A 17,586-nucleotide genomic window follows, 5' to 3' on the forward strand; every position below is an offset into this window, starting at 1 on the left:
TTTTCTTTTTGCTATACAATTAATTAATTATTTACATCCTAATTAATATTTAATTCAATTTTTTGTTGCTAGATTTTTCTTTTTCTTCATATTTTACCCATTTTTCCTATTTGAATTATAAATTTATCTTTGAATAATCTTTAAATGAACTTTAAAATATATATATATTACTCTCTATTTTAATTATCAAATTTAATTTTAAATTTCTGAATGAATGCTCAATTTCATTACCGCCTTTTTATAATGTTTAGATTATTTTTATTTCTTCAAAATTTATTTAAAATTATTTATTAATTTACAACCAATCTTCACTTTTTTAAAATAATTTATTTTGATTCTTTCAATACAAATTCTTCTCAAAATAAATATACTGTCTATTTTAATTATTTATTTAATGCAATTAATCTTATTTATTTTAACTAGTATCTAATATTTACTTGCTTTTTTAAATTAAAAATAATTATTTTATGATTATTTTTAATCAAAGAAAGATAATATTTACATGCTATTTAAAACGATTATTGATTGATCTATTTATTCGGTATTTTAAAATCAAAATAATATTTACTATCTATTTTTAAATATTAATCATACAATAATTAAAAAAATTATAAATAAATTCATACCCACTAATTCATATAATAAACTCATTTATTAACAAATCACAAATATTATATTACATCCTATTCAAAATTTAAAAATAACTAACTCATCAACAATTATTTATTTGACTAAAATTATTACTTCCTCTTTTTAATACTATATAATTTAAATCAGCATTTTCTAAAAAATAAAAGAATCAAATAATATAGATTACTCCCTAATTGATTATTTAGAAAATATTTATAAGTGACTCTTTAAAATATTTATTACTATCTATTTTCCAATAATAAATATAACTTATTCGCCTCTTCCAAATATATATTTTACACTCTATTTTTAATATAAAAGTTAATTCTTCATTTATTTTTTTTCTCATTAAAAATGAATTTAAATATTAATTAATTAATTACTCGCTATTTTGAATATGAAATATATTTCAGCATTTATTTTCTCATCAAAAATCTTTCTAAAATATTAGATAATTACATGCTATTTTGAATATGGAAGTTAGTTAACTCAGCATTTATTTATTTTTTCATCAAAAATAATTCTAAAATATTAATTACTAGCTATTTTGAATATTAAAGTTAATTAATTAATTAATTCAGCATTTATTTTCTGGTTAAAAATAATATTATATACAAGAAAGAAATAGCATAATATTAAAATATCTTAAATTTGAGTAAATAAATAATACTAAGAAATCTTAATATTTAATTGAAATTACTTTTATTTTTTAAATATTTTTTTGTTGTGTGTGATAGTAATTTTATCTTTAAACATTTTTCTTTAAGTTAGAAGATAATAAAATTATAAGTAGATAAAAAAATGATTTCATTATAATTATTAATTTATTAAAATTCATTTATCGAAAATTTTTAAATAAAATAAAATTCTAGATTCTATTTTGAATATTTATTTTTTATCAGAATCTAAATAAAATCTTTGAATTTTTATATTTACTTTTTTCAAGAATCAAATGGATGAATATCTATCTATATTTTTTTTTACAATATTTACAATTTTTTTAAATTAATTTTTTTATCTAAAATATTTAAAATAAATATTAGATTATAAAAACTTAAAATAAAGAATATTCATTCATTCTACAATATCAAATACAACTATCACTCAATAAAAGATATCTTAAGATTATGTAAATATCTTGTATATAATCGAAAAACAATTCTAAAAAATTAATTACATCCTATTTTGAATATGAAAGTTAATTTATTCAGCATTCATTTTCTCACAAAAAATCATTCTAAAATATTAATTAATTACTCGCTATTTTGAAAATGAAAGTTAATTCAGCATTTTGTGATAAAAACTTTACATGCTATTTTGAATATATAAGTAAATATAGTATTTTTAAGGAAAGGACGAGTGATTACAATCTATATTAGAGAAAGAAAGGAATTAAGTAAAAGCAATAGATAAAAATCTAACCCTCTAAAAGAATATGATTATGAATATTTGATCATGATTTTCAAAGTTATTTATTTATTTATTTACTTTCTTTTAAATAAAAAAATTTTGGATATGTTAAAATTGACTGAATAAAATTACATCTTTCTTTGTGCTCTAAATACAATAGGTTAAGATAATTTTAAAAAAGTGAAGAATAATTAATTAATTAATTAATTAATTAATTATAAATATACTTGCTATTGAAATATGAGATTAAATTAATAATCTAGTAAGTAATCGAAGGAATTAATTTACTTTCTAGGAGTTTTTAAATGGAAGATAGATTAATTTTTAAGGTTTTTCAAATAAATTTAAATAAATTATTAGCAGTCAGTTTGTTTTTTTAGTTAATTATTTTTGCTTAGTTAATTCATCATTTTCAAAAGAAATTAATTACATGCTATTTTTTATAATATTAAAATTAATTAATTTATCTTAATAAACAAACTGATGAAAAGCGTATATTTTCTTTTTCATAATAATTTTATTGGTTTCTATTAAAAACTTATTTTTTGAATTTAAAATTAGTTTTTTTCTTTTAGCAATTCATCTTTCTTTTCCTATTTTTTAATTTCTTAAAAATAAAAATGTTACTTGTTATTCGTTTTCATTGTTGGCATCATCATAATCTAATTTTCATTCATAAACTAATTCTAAAATTAATTCAATTGGCTTAATAAATCTTTAATTGTTTTTTCTTATTCATTAATTCTTTATTATAGTTAGAGATTTATTTTCAAAAATTCTTATATTTTTGCCTCCTTTTTATAATTTATTTTGAATGAATAAATTGATGACATTTTGAATAAAATATTTCAATTAACATATTATCTTTTTTGATGGTCTTCTTTTAACTCTTACTATAACGTCTGCTAGTTTTTACTTTAAAAAATTTAACAAAAGAGGTAGATTAGATAGAATAAACTAACTAACAAACAAACAAATATTTTTATACTCGAATAAGAAATATAGATTTATTTAGTAGAACTCTTAATAAATAAATATTATTTAATAAAATTAAAAAAACTTAAAAGAAATAAAAAAAAAGAGGTATCTATCTATCGAAATAAATAGGTTTCGAACCTGAACAAACAAAAAAATAAGTAAAAAATGTTTAATAAAAGATTTAATTTGTTTTTTGATGAAGAAATATAAATATTTTTTTTCTCAAACATTTAATCTTGAATTATTTTTTTTTTACATATAAAATGAATGAAAAAAATGATTAACTCTAAAAATTAAATGTTTGATTAAAAAATTGGATTTTTTCATTAAAAAACTAAATTTTGATTAAACATTTTTTATTAATTTTTTTTGTTTTTATAGGTTAGAAACCTATTTATCTCGATAGATACCTCTTTTTTATTTCTTTTAAGTTTTCTTTAAATTTAAAAAATAATATTTGTTATTCTACAAATAAATTTATATTTCCTACTAGAGAAATAATTATTTGATAATAGCAATATATATACATGATAGGGTAAAACTTATTTGACAAATCTTTAACAAACTCAATTTCATTTTTGAGTGAACTTGCAAACTGCTGAGTGTTTCCATCTATCGTCTCAATAAGCATGTCATCTAACTAAAATTCAATAGAAATAATTCCTTTTAAAATAATTAAAGCCTCCTTAATAGTCATTCTATTTTTTGGAACAAAATTAGTTAATCCATCAATAATATATTTAAGTTATTTGTGATAAACAAAATTTTTAAATTCAGCATCATAATTTAATGGTTTGTGCTTATTTGATATTAAATTAAAATCTATTCCCTAGACAAGTGTATATATTAGATATCCTTTTTAATAATTTATTTTTGTTAAATAAAAACAAATAATATATTTATTTTTCATTTTATTGAATACCTAAAGAAAATGCTTCACTCTATTTAAATTAATTAATAAATCATATTAATTAAGAAATAATTTAAATAAAATATTTACTCTCTAGCTTGGCTCTTGTCTCACACTAACACCTAATTTTAAATATTCATCATGATAAACCTTACCTATGAATGGTTCAGCTGGGTCTAAGCTCTCTGGTGCTTGATACAAGATGTTTCCCATCTTTAATTTTTTGAATTGAATTATTTGAATGTCTCTTTAATATGATAAAAATATGAGTGCATACATATTGATTGATAGAATAGCCAGATATGTTTATTTGGTTATCTGCTGTACCAAAATCACCTATTTAATATACTTTTATAGAAAATCAATCAAGATTTTCTAAAAATTTACAAAGAACTGCATTTCCATGATAGTCAATTAAGATATTATCCGCTTTCAGATCATTTAAAAGGCAACTCTTAGAGTGAATGTAGTAGAGACCTTGAGCAATATCACTAGCGTATTTGATTGCTGATATTTCATTCAGTCTTTTGTTTTTGTTCCTTTCTATAATTTAGGTGAGAGTTCCTTTTTATTTATTTATTGATAGCATTTAAGTTCACATTAAAAACTTGAAGTTAAGGGGTTTGATTAATTGATTAGTTAATTAATTAATTTATTATTATTTTTACCTTAACACTCAGTTAGAACTAAGTAACTAAATTGTTATCCCTCAAATTAATCTAAAAGACTGATTACGTAAGGAGAGTCTCTACATGTTTTGAGTATTTCTATTTCTCGTTTCACTTGAATGTAAATATCTTAGTCAAAATTTCCGTGAGGATCTCTAACTTAAACACCTTTGATGGCATACCTCATGTTGGTTTTCGAATCTTTTGCTAACAAAACTAATCCTGATGATCCCTGTCCTAAATACCTAAAATCAGAGTAGCCTTTTTTAGTTAATTCGCTTTTCATAATCTAATAGATTGAAGCTTAATAAGGCTTTAACTTAGGTTCTTATATATCAGAAACTTTTGTTAAAATTAAGATAAAATTTGATTAGAACCAACACAGGTGGAGTAAATTATTAAATACATGATTTGGTTTTATTTTTAAAGATTAAATGTTTAAATTTTAATAAAATGTGAATGCAAGTTTAAATTAATATTTCAATATTTATATTTAATTATCAATCTATTCATAAAAAATTAATATTAATTTAAATATTTTTTACAGACTAACTCAGGCTTATCGAGCATTTCTAGACCCTTCATTTTGTACATTTCTTTGATTTTTTTCCTGTTTTGAAGATGCTATGCAAGCTTATATTTAGCTTCTTCGTATCCTACAAGATTTTAGCTGATTGTATTCATTTTTTAATATCTCACTATTTTTTTCTAACAATTTAATTTGAATTAATTTAATATATTCCAATAAACAATATTTCTTAAGTTTTTAAATGCTTATTTTTTGTAAAAATCTGATGTAAATTAATTAATTAATTTATTTATTTAAAAAGAATATTTGACTCAAATCATATTATTCTTAGATAAAAATTAAAATAATACGCATTAAAAATTTCATCATTTTATAAATAAGATTTAAATATCCAACTTTTCATCATCTTAATCACAAAGTTATGCAAAATGACATAATTAATTATATTAGCAGACTAATGCGTGTAAAATAAATAAAGTAAGAAAGAAAGAAAGAAAGAAAGAGAAATAGCTTTAGTAATACATAAAAGTAAAGAAGCTTAGAACTTGAATTGTTAGTCATTATTAAAATATTTGACTATAAAATCAGTTTCTATTTTAAACTAAATAATATTTATCATTCATTAAAATTTATTAATGTCTTCATAAAATATGAATAAATGGCACCATTATTTTAAAGTTGCAAAAATAAAATATAATTTATAATATAGATAATTAAATTAATGGATGCAAAACTTTTCACAAATTTTAATGTAAAAAACAATAAATTGTAAGACTATAAATAGATATTGGTATTCTCGCGCCTAGTTTTTAAACTAGAGCTAATTAAAAAACTCTTTTCTTTCTTAAATAAAATTTAAAAATGCTCAAGCATTATCTTATTTTTAAATATTAAGAGCCAATCAACAAAGGAAAAAATGTAATTGCTTAAATAGATACAATAAGTTACTTATATTAGATAAAATACCTCACCATTTTTTTTAAAAAACCCACCCAAAAGTAGTTAAATAATGAATAGAGCAAAAAGCCAACTTTTGTTATTCCTTTGAAATTTCATTAAAAAATGCATTTTTGAATAAAAGATTAGTGGATAATAAAATTATCTCTTGATATGAATAGCCAATAACTTGAAAAATATGTAACAAAAGCTAAAAAAGTAAATTATTTTCTACCTTAAACCTACTCTAAAGTTAGAAGTAGCTATTAATAAGCTGTATCTTTTACTTAAATAAATATCCATAAAACTCACAAAACAAATTTATGTCTTTTTTTGAATATGGTAAATAAATTATAAAAAAAGCTATCTTTCACTTGAATTATTTAATTAGAAGAGCTTTAATATAATTATATGTACAATAAGCTATTTTACTTAAATTTAGTTAGTTTTGAAACCTTCTTTCCTCTAAATATATTTTCTTTTTATTACAAGATATGGACTTCAATCTATATCAAAATAATATAAAAATATATAAATATATACATATAGAAAAATGGCATACAAAAATTTCGTGGCCTGTATACCACTTATTATGAAATAGATTTTTTAGTTTTTTATTAAAAAATGTATTTAATTTTGATATTTCATAATAGAATTATAATTAATTAATAATTTAATTGATTTTAATTTCAAAAATAAATAATTTTTTTACATCAACATTTTTTTAAATTAGCTAAATTTTTTGGAGTAAGTGGGGTAGCCAAAATACAGGAAGAATTTGGGGGCAATTCTGCAGTAATTAAGAATTAATTTATAAATTTTTCCTAAGAAAAATTTTTATGATTTTGACGAAAATACTCATCTGTTTTTAGACAGACCCTCTTTATTAAACATAATTTATCAATCAATTAAAAGAAAAATTAACATTTTTATCAACCTAAATTTAAGAAAATTAAATAGAAATTTGTTTATTTAAAATAAATTCAGCATTAAAAATTTTTTATTAAAGTAGAAAATTAATTGAAATAAATTAATATGAAAACAAATATATAAATAAGTATATTTCATTTATTCATTATTAATTAATTAATAACATTTCAATACTATTTTTATTATTGACTTCTCTCTATTGATTTATATTATCTGTTTCCGCTTAATTATCTTGATTATGAAGCTTTAAAACAATAACATTTGAAGTGTATTAAAATATACTGTTTATTGTTAAAATTAATGGAAAGTAAATAAAAACTATTATAAAATTAAAACTTTTTTTTGGATAGTAAAGCGGGTATTCAAAAGTTATAAATGCTAACTCCTATAATTATCTCTAATTTAATCTGCTTTAAGCATTTTATTGAGCCTGTCCCTTTTTTTGATTATAATAATGTACCCAGCAAGTTCTTGGAGTTACCAAATCTTTGAAATTACTATTTTCATCTGAACACAGCCAGGTAGGTAATTTTACTTAGCTAAAAGTAAACTATTATTTGCAGTTTGAATCTATATCTAAAAAAATAAATCAATAAATCAATAAAAATTTTATAAACTCAAAAGAAACTCATTTAATATTATTTATTTTCAAATGCATTCAAAATCAATTAGAATTTGAGCTTAATTAAATTTAAGATAAATTGTTGATATTAAGCAATATGAAATATTTTAAATTAATTATTATAAATAAATAAATAAATAAATAAATAAATAAATAATAAATACCTTTTCCATAATAAGGATAGGGATGATATCTATTACCATAAACAGGATCATAAGAGTGTACTCTGTTAGAAGGTCTATTTTTAAAGTATTCTTCTATTGAAGAATAATGACTACTACAACCTCTATATCCGCCACCAAAATGACTTCCGCCCCCATGGACACCACCACCACCCCCATGGCCACCACTACCACCCCCATGGCCACCACTTCCACCTCCTCTTAATAGTCTGAATCTATGATAGATATCAGTGACATTAGTATTGTTAAATGGGTTTCCTTTAGGATAATCTACAACTCCAGGGCCACATCTATCCAAAAAAATAAATAGAATTTTCTTTAAAAAATGCATTAAATTAATTACTCAAATGTCTCGTTCATTTTTAAGGTTTTGTATGGAGGAATAGGATTTAGTGAGTATGCTTAGTATTAATTTGTAAGACATCCCGATCCTAGGTATGAAACTCCATTTTATTCAAAATTTATGTAAGTAAGGGAATAAGCTTCATTACCATCTAAACTTGTCTTTGTAATTCCAGAAACTACGCAGTTTTCTACCTATTTAAACTCTAAGCTTTTAAACTCAGAAGAAGGGAGTAGTATAATAAAATAATAATACACAAAAGTTGGTAAGCAAGATATTAAAATAAGATAGTTGCAGGCATTAAATACAAAAGTTAGGTCTCTTTTAGGGTACCAAATTAAAATAAACTAGAGGAGCATGTAAAAAAATAGTACAGGTATCCAATTGCATATTTGCCAAGCAATATCAGTTCCAGATATAACAAAGTAAGTTATAAGTATAAAAGCAATTGAAGCTTATATCTAGGTCCAAATAAAGTGCTTAACATATGTCTAACTAAAGAAATTAGTCATATTTGAAGATAAATTATTATTATTATTATTATTGGATTTTATCGATCGGTCTATTGATGTGTCTGACTAAATATCTACTTAGATAAATATTCAATTTACCTAATTTTTAATTCACAAATTAAAATTAATTAGGTTTATTGTGTTATTAATTAATTTTATTTATATTATTAATTAATAGATCCGCATAAAAAGATCTATCTAGATGATTAGGTATTTATATTTTAATTAATTTGCCAAAAATTAATCATTTTGATGAATCTTTTTTATTATCTGTGTTATTTAATCTCCTTCTATTTCACATTTAAGTTATAGATTATTCATTTGAATTATCTTTTTTATTATTTGTCTTATTAGATCTCCTTCTATTTTATATTTAAATCATATAGAAATAAAAATACCTTTTAAAATCCAAATTTCAATAAATACTTATATTTTAATATCTTTCTTTTATTACTGCTTTTTTAAAATAAATTTTGAATAATTTTTTCAATAGGAAAATTAAATAATTAAATATGTTTAATAATCATGATTTACTATCTATTCTAAAATTTTTATTATAAGAAGAGTGTTTGCAGATCATAATCTTTTAAAAAAATTATGAGGCCTCCTCCTAATACCCCAATACCTTTTTTTGCGCGTCTATATATATATATAAAACAAAAAACTATTATAAACATATTTATAGCTTTTCCATTAATTAAATTATTGCATCTTAGCTTTCTTAAGAATTTAATTCATGGAAGTGCTATATTATTTCTTATAAAATAAAATAATAAATTTTCTCATATTAATTTATTTATTTATTTAAATAATAAGATATTAAAAATAATGTTATAAATTTAAAGTATCTCAAATTTGTAATAAATTTTATTAACTAAAAAGTTTATAGCTGAGTTTAAAATATTTTAGTATGAAAGATAAATTTGAAATTAAAAATGTAGGAAAACAAAAAAATAAATAAAAAAATTTATGAGGATTATATTAAATGAATGAATATTGAAGAATGAATTAAAATTAATGATCTCAAAGTAAAAGGTTAAAATAATCAATGATTGGTCTAATTAATTAATATTGAGGGAACTAAAAAAATAAAAGAAAAAGTAAATTGATTAAAGTCATAAAATTTAGGTATTAGTTAAGATTAAAGAAATTAATCAATAAGTTAAAAAGAATAGATAAAAAATATATTCTGATAAAAAAAAGAAATTTTAAAAGACAAAGTAAATTAAATTTTTTAGAATAAATAAAAATGATCTAAATTTATTTTTAAATATAATTATTTTTAAATAATTTTATTTTAAATTAAAAGAAAGTCCACCTTTTGTATGAATAATATTTATTAACCAACTTTAATAAATGGATAGTACTATCATCCAAATCCAAATTAAGATTCAAAAACATAAATGTCTTCCCAAAATTCTTCAAATAAAAATTAAGAGTTATCTGATAGGTCTTTAAGGGAAGTATTTATTTAGGTATTAAAATATAGCTCTGATTCCCGCGATAAAGAACAAACGTATTAAAATTTATTTACACTCATATGATTAAAAATTTAATTTTTAGAATAAATAAAAATGATCTAAATTTACTTTTAAATATAATTTTTTTTAAATAATTCTATTTTAAATTAAAAGAAGAAAGCACAACTCTAGTATGAGAAATAATAATTAAGCAATTTTAATAGAGGGAGAGGGACGTTACTTACATCCAAATTAAGATCTATTAACAATAATATCTTCCAAATTTTCATCAAATAAAATTTAAGAGTCATCTGAAAGAAGGGAAATAACCATTTAGTTATAAAAATTTAGCTCTGATTGTCGTGATAAAGAACAAATATTTTAAAGTTCATCATGTGATTAAAAATAAATACCTGCTGAATTAACTGAATAAATATCAAATTAATGTTCTTCTCCTCGTTTCAGCTATGAACTATAACTTCATGAACTTAAATCTAATCTTTCATATTCTTAAGTTTAGAATAAAAACTTTTAATAAGTTTCATAAGATGAATGTATAGAATTAGAAAACAAATTTAAATAATTTAAATAAGATATTATTAAAAAACTAAATAATTATGCTTTAGGTTCTTAAATTGGAAAAGGAGGTGAATCCTTAATTTATGAAGATTAAAATAATCAAGAATAAATAATAAAAATAATTTTTTCATCAACAAATGAGTTAATTGAAAATCAAAAGAAAATATTTGCCAAATTAATAAATTTTAAAAAATTTATATAATTGGTTGAACACATAAAAATAGATGACAATTTACATATATTTATCCATAAAAAATATTAATAAAGTTTGTGGTAAGAGTTATTACAATTTAACTAAAATGAAAATAAATTTACAGATGAAAAATTTATAAAGATAATTTTTGATCTAATCCAAGGATTAATAGATTTGAAAATTAAAGAAATTTTGCATCTAGATATAAAACCTGATAACATTTTAATTGATGATAGAGGAAACTATATTTATATCGATTTTGGAATTTCTTAAATTTATGAGAATGGCAAAAATATGGTAGTAAGAGGTATTTCAGATAAATATTCATCATATGAATAGAAAAATGATACAAATAATATAAGTTATAAATCTGATGTTTATTCATTAGGAAGAACTCTCTAATAAGTTATAGAAAAATTTGAATATCTTAATCCCTAAAGTTAAATCAAAGAATTTGTATAAAAATTTATCAAAAATATTGTTAATAATTAAATGGTCAAAGAAGCAATTCATTAAAGATCTGATTGTTAGTTAATTCATTATCTATTCAGTGAATAGTTATTGAATATTTAAGATAAATTAGATCGTACTTTTATTAAGGAAATAGGATTTGAAATTAATCGCTATCTCAATTTATAAGTAAATAAATATTCGAAATTATAATTCTAAATTTAGTTGAAATGAATAACTTTTCTTACAAATAAATTTTAAAAAATATTCTTCAAATAATCAATAATAAAACATATTTAAATTTTAGCAAATAAAAATTAATTTAATTAAAATTATAAAAGTAAACAGAGATAGTAATTTAACCAAATGTTAAAAGATAAATAGAATTATTGAGTATTATTGATGTTTTCTTTTTTTACTTGAAGTAACATTTTTTAAATTTATAAAAGTATTTTTAAAATAAATGTTTAATATTTTTTAAAGCTTTAATAAAAACATTGAAATAGATGGATTTGCTAATATAATCAAAGAAATATAATTAAATAGTGAATAGCCTACTGAATTAATTATTTATTGGGAGTAACTTTAAATCTTTTAATTATTAAATGATAATTTGTTGAACAGATTCATATAAATAAACAAAATAATTTAATTATCTTAGAAAAAACATAATTAAAGAAGATATTGTAGATGACTTTGAGAAATTCATTTAAAAATTCACATAAATAAAAATATATTTTAAGTAATTGTTAAATATTAATTTTAAACCAATTTAAAATTATTATAAAAATTATAGCGAGGCAGAATTATACATAGAAAATAAAGAAGGTTTTAAAAACACTTACTAGTATCTAAATCAGCTTAAAAATGGTGATTAATTTAATCAAAATTTGAGGTATTTATCTTAATTAACGAATTTTATTTAAAACAATATTTCTTCAATTTTCTTAATTTATTTTTCTATTAAATATTTTAAATTTAAATAATTTTTTTATATTTACACTTTAAAAAAAAAGCTTAATTTTTACTTTTAATTCTTTAACTTTTATATTAATTACAAATTTATATTTTATTTTTTATTTTGAAATATCATATTAAAAACAAAGTTATTTTATTTGATTTTAAATAAATCTTTACTACATGTAAGTAAGTATGTAAATTATTTTAATTTAAATTTCAAAATACAAAAGTTATTTATTAGTTTTTCTTAATTTAATTATTTCATTTATTTAGCCTCGAAATATTGACAAAAAAAAGAGCAGATAATTTTGAACACAAAATGAAAAATAGCTCAAATTTTGCTTATTTGTATCTTCAATTAAGGTAATATTTTTAAGTTAATATTTCTTTTTATTTCATTGAACATAAGAAAATCTTCTTATTAATTCAATTTTTGCATTTAATTTCTAGCTTTATAAGTTTAATCTTTTTTATTTATTTATTTATAAAGCGAAGATGAAGAATATTAAAAGAAAACTAACATTTTTTTAGAAAAATTTAAAAACGTAAGTCATCTTAATCTAAATTTATTGTAATTTTTCTATTTCTTTTTATTCTCTTTGGAAATCAACTTATTTATTATTTTTTTGTATTTTAAATTTTTTAAAAATAATGATTTTTATTTATATACATACATAGTGTCAAATTATGTTAAATAAATAAATTAATTTAATAATTTGTAAATTTAAATTAAGAAATACTTTTAGTTCATTTCCTTTAAAAACATTTATTTATTAAAAATTTTAGCTTCAATAAAATTGATGTTAATAAAGTACTCACCTTAACATAATCATTAAAGAAGTGTCAATATTTAACTCAATTAAATTTGAATTTGAAGTAATTTTCTAAATTTTAAATGCTTTTTTTGCTATTAAATAGTTCTTACAAATGTATTTTGGCTGATTTAAATAATTTATGCAAAAATATTCTTTTTAAAAATTTAATTAATTATTTATTTATTTATTTTTTAGTAACAATTAAATTTGCTCTGAAGGTATATAATAACTAGCAAGTTTTATAGAAATGAACAAAAGTATAACTAAATTAGATCTACATTTATTGTAAATTTTAAGCTTTTTTCATAATTAGAAATAATTTATTTAAAATTTATTATTTTAACTAAGTCAAATAAATTTACTTTTATTGTAAATCTTATGTTTTGTATAATTAAAAATAATTTATTTACAACTTTTTATTTTATTTAATTGATTGGCTAGCTAAATTTATTTTTAATTTTATATTAAATTTTCTATTTAAATAAATAAATTATATCTATTAGCTCAAATTAAGTAGGAGAAAGAGGAGTAATATATTTAAATGAAGCTTTAAAAAGAAGTGAAAATATTGCTGAATTGAATCTAGATTTATCGTAATTTTCTTTATTTATTATTTAATAATAAAAAATAACTACCTAAGAAACTTGTTGAAGCTATTTTTCAATTTCTTTATCTTTTATTTAATATTAAATATATTTTATTTATTTATTTTTTTTAGTTTTAATAGAAGAGCTAAATAAGCAGGAATAAGTATAGGATAAGGTCTATAAAAATATAAAAATATTGTTAAGCTGACTCTCAATTTTCAGTAATTAATTTTCTTTATTTTTTTTACTTCTCTAAAAAAAATAAATCATTTTAATTAATTTATCTTAATTAAATGTATTTATTTTTTAAATATCTTTTTTGTTAGGCATTATCATCAGATTTTATTAATTAATATTAAATTAGTAAAATTGAAATTGGGTATGAAGGAATATGGTATTTAGCAAATGGTTTAATAAACTGTTAAAATATTACTCAACTAAATTTAAATATAAGGTAATTATTTTAGCTTTTTCTATAAAAATATTTATTATTTACATAAGTTACTTTTATTTCTTAAATTTAATTTACCGAAATTATTAACAAATTTTTTATTTTTATTTTCATATTACTTATTTAATTTATTTTAATTTTTTTAAGTTGTTGTGGTCTTAAAAAAGAAAACTCTAAGGACGCAATCGTTACTCTATTTTAAGGTCTATTAAAGTGTCAAAAAATGACTCACTTAATTCTAAATTTATCGTAATTTTTTTAATTTTAGACTTTTCTTTTTGTAATATTTTGAGAAATATATTTTAATTATTGGATAATAATTTCCAATTAAATTAGTTTTTTGAAAACTTACTTTTTTTTATTATCTTTATTTTAGTTTAAATAAAATTCGTGATGAAGATTTTGTAAATGAAGAACTAAATGTTGAATAAAATAAAAAACTTACTTATTTAAATCTAGAATATTGGTAATTGCTAATTAAATTTTGGTTATTTTTAAGATTTTTTTTTCTATTATTATAATTTTTATTTTTATCTATTTTCTATTTATAAATTTTCAATCTAATATTTTTATTTTTTGATTTTAGTAGTGGTAATGTTGGGCCTTTTGGATTAAAATATATTGCAAAATTTATTGAAAAATATGATAAACTTCAATAACTCGATCTAGCTTTTAGGTAAATTTCTTAATTTCATTTTTTGCTTTAATTTAATAGAGATTATCTAATATTTTTTAAAGGAACATAATTTAAGTTTTTAAATTTATTTTTATTTCCTAAATCTCCTTCAAATATTTAATTTTTTAGAAATAATGAGATAAATGATGATGGGATTTAGTTTTTAGGAAGTGTTGTAGAAAATTGTTAAAATATTTCTAAATTAAGTCTAAATTTAAAGTAACAATTAAATTTTTTAAATATTTATATTTACATCAATTTATTTTAACAAAAATATTGTAAATCTTTTTTGTTTTCTATTTTAATTATAAAATTATTTAATTATCAAATTTTATTAGTGACAATAATCGAATTACAAAATATCGAGCATAGAAAATACAATATTCTTTAGAAAATTGCTAAAGAATTACTTAATTGAAGTTAGAGTTTTGGTAATTTTTAATCTTTATTTTTATAAGAATAAATTCATTTTTTCTAATTAATTAAATAATTAATTTTATTTTTAATAAATTTAATATAGAAGGAGTAAATAACTTATTAAATGTTTTAGATAGCAATAAATTTATATCCAAGTTAGATCTTGATATAGGGTAATTATTCCTTTTTATTTATATTATATTAATAAAATAATTTATTGTTATTATTAAAAAAAAAAAGCATATCAGTGAAGTATTGGAGTAGTAAAAGATGCATTCTACTCTTTGAATTATTTCAAAGAATATTTCCTTTGAATTAAATTTTAGAGTAATTATTTTTTTTTGTTTTTTTCATCTGTATAAACCCTTAAAAGAAACTTATTTTAATTCTTTTGCATTTAGTTTTTTTAAATTATTTATTAGATTAATTAAATATTTATTACAATTTTATTTTATTAGTAAAATAAAATCAGTTCTGACAAAATGAAAAACAAATTTTATTATTTATATTAAAAAATGTATAACTTTAATCTTCATATTTCTATTGCTAAAAAATATTAAATAGTTTATTTCGTCATTTATATATTGTATAACATAGTAAAGTTAATAATAGATTCTTCTTTCATTTAATCTTATTAGCAGATCTATATTATTTATTTTTTAGACAAGAGTCTTAATTAAAAAAAAATGATCATTTATTTAAAGGTTCTAAAAATATTGGGGGATGTATTTTTTTCAAAATCATCAAAATTTTTTTTGAAAATTGATTTTAAAAAATGTATGTACTTTAACTACTAGAATTTCTTCAGCATATGACTACCCATCTTTCATTCTTACTATATTTTTAAGAATAAGTTTTTAATAAAAATATTAAGATTTAATTATGAGTGTTAGTTAGATTAAGTTTTTTGTTATATGTCTTCCTTAAAACAAATTTATTTCTTAATTTATATTTAATAATTATAAAATTTTTTTTGTTATTTTTATCTAAAATTCATTTGAAATAAAAGTAAATTAATTTTTTAATATACAATTTCAAAAATTGCTGTTCAATACTTAAAAAAAAATAAATGATATAACAGAAAATATTTTTCGACGATCTAGAAAAAGTAATTATTTATTTTTTATTAATTCTGTTTAAATTTATTTTTAATAATAAAAAAAGTTTTTAAACTCTTCAATTTAATCTCATTAGATCCTCCATATTGATATTTAGAAGAAGTATATTTAATTTATTAATATTAATTTTGTTATTATTAATATTTTTTTATCTTTAATTTTCAAGTTATTTGCAAATTATTTTTCTAATAGAAATTATAATCTAAATATATTAATTTTATTTTTACAAATATTTTTTTGATTATTTTAACTTAATTTTCACCAAATTTTTATTTTGATAAAAAATTATTAATTTTTTATAATATGATACTTTTTCTTCATTTTTCTTTCTAACTAAAGAATTTACTTATTATGTTTTCTTCAATATTTAAAAAGGGGAAATTAAATTGGTGCAATTGGTGCATCTGACTTAGGCTCAGGTTTAGGAAAGTGCACTAATCTAACATATTTGTAACTTGAATTTGGGTAAAAACAGTTTATTTGTTTTGGATTGTGATATTTTTATATTTAAAAACGAATTTAAAACAATATATCTAACTCTTTTAATTTTTTTACTAACTTTTTGTTAGATTTATTTTTCTTTTTTTCTTTGTTAATTTAATCATTTCTTTATTTTCAACTTTTCTTTTTATTACTAATTCATGAATTTAGTTCTTTTTATCTCATATTTTCTTTCATTATTTCTTTCTATAAAATGAAATACATATTTTTATTCAATATTTAAAAAGTGGTAATTATATTGGTGACTAAGGTGTATCAAGCTTAGGTTTTGGTTTAGAAAAGTGTACTAATCTCTAAAATTTGACACTTTGTCTTTAGTAAAATCTATTTATTTGTTTTAAATTGTGATAATTTTTAATATAAATTAATATAATAGAATACAATTATTCTTTTAATTAATTTATTTATTAGCTTTTTATTTAATTTATTATTATTATTGTTATTATTAGGCATATTTTTTTTTGTTTTTTTTTTCATTTGTTAATTTAATTCATTTTTAATTTTCAAATTTTTCTTTTGTTATTTATTAATTCATTTCTTTTTATTTTATTTTTTTTCATTTTCTCCTTCTAATTAATTAATTATTGATTTTTTCTTTAATATTTAAAAAGTTATAATTAAATTGGCCCAATTGGTGCAGCAGGATTAGGTTGTGGTTTAGGAAAGTGCAGTAATCTCTAAAATTTGACACTAGATCTAAAGTAAATACGGTTTATATGTTTTGGATTG

The 17,586-nt window shown here is 18.8% G+C and overlaps 5 protein-coding genes across 5 annotated transcripts in view; 3 read left to right on the plus strand and 2 right to left on the minus strand. All coding sequences in view use genetic code 6, as the record gives it.

Annotated features, from left to right (window-relative positions):
• Positions 1–3,545: 3,545 nt before the first annotated feature.
• On the minus strand, positions 3,546–5,280 carry TTHERM_00900600 (kinase domain protein; the record flags this gene model as incomplete). The annotated part of the gene is made up of 6 exons (XM_001027033.3): positions 3,546–3,847; positions 4,019–4,141; positions 4,206–4,264; positions 4,316–4,492; positions 4,597–4,938; positions 5,142–5,280. Coding segments are annotated over 6 exons (1,142 nt in total), but the record flags the coding sequence as incomplete, so codon positions are not given.
• An 86-nt stretch (positions 5,281–5,366) lies between these two features.
• TTHERM_000900604 (hypothetical protein) lies at positions 5,367–6,138 on the plus strand (the record flags this gene model as incomplete). Its single annotated transcript, XM_012800816.1, has 2 exons — positions 5,367–5,392; positions 5,457–6,138. The coding sequence occupies 2 exons, from the start codon at positions 5,367–5,369 to the stop codon at positions 6,136–6,138; spliced, it is 708 nt and encodes a 235-aa protein (XP_012656270.1).
• Positions 6,139–7,133: 995 nt separating this feature from the next.
• On the minus strand, positions 7,134–8,650 carry TTHERM_00900610 (transmembrane protein, putative; the record flags this gene model as incomplete). Its single annotated transcript, XM_001027034.2, has 3 exons — positions 7,134–7,567; positions 7,778–8,085; positions 8,139–8,650. The coding sequence occupies 3 exons, from the start codon at positions 8,648–8,650 to the stop codon at positions 7,134–7,136; spliced, it is 1,254 nt and encodes a 417-aa protein (XP_001027034.2).
• A 577-nt stretch (positions 8,651–9,227) lies between these two features.
• On the plus strand, positions 9,228–15,880 carry TTHERM_000900620 (kinase domain protein). The gene is made up of 22 exons (XM_012800817.1): positions 9,228–9,870; positions 9,960–10,166; positions 10,285–11,521; positions 11,674–11,756; positions 11,816–11,911; positions 11,994–12,074; positions 12,129–12,227; positions 12,566–12,655; positions 12,783–12,863; positions 13,079–13,168; positions 13,303–13,392; positions 13,611–13,700; positions 13,826–13,915; positions 14,059–14,148; positions 14,293–14,394; positions 14,522–14,611; positions 14,732–14,821; positions 14,951–15,040; positions 15,160–15,252; positions 15,342–15,411; positions 15,479–15,565; positions 15,697–15,880. Coding segments are annotated over exons 1-20 (3,093 nt in total). The 5' UTR covers positions 9,228–9,667; the 3' UTR covers positions 15,343–15,411; positions 15,479–15,565; positions 15,697–15,880.
• A 240-nt stretch (positions 15,881–16,120) lies between these two features.
• TTHERM_000900631 (transmembrane protein, putative) overlaps positions 16,121–17,586 on the plus strand; it is a gene marked incomplete at both ends in the record, with an annotated part of 3,374 nt that continues 1,908 nt past the window's right edge. Inside the window, 6 exons of the mRNA XM_012800818.1 lie at positions 16,121–16,147; positions 16,248–16,346; positions 16,403–16,458; positions 16,732–16,821; positions 17,085–17,174; positions 17,469–17,558. Coding sequence (XP_012656272.1) covers positions 16,121–16,147; positions 16,248–16,346; positions 16,403–16,458; positions 16,732–16,821; positions 17,085–17,174; positions 17,469–17,558 — 452 coding nt within the window. The remainder of the gene's footprint in view (positions 16,148–16,247; positions 16,347–16,402; positions 16,459–16,731; positions 16,822–17,084; positions 17,175–17,468; positions 17,559–17,586) is intronic.

This window comes from Tetrahymena thermophila (assembly GCF_000189635.1).
Source record: "Tetrahymena thermophila SB210 genomic scaffold scf_8253908, whole genome shotgun sequence".
Lineage (NCBI taxonomy): Eukaryota > Ciliophora > Oligohymenophorea > Hymenostomatida > Tetrahymenidae > Tetrahymena > Tetrahymena thermophila.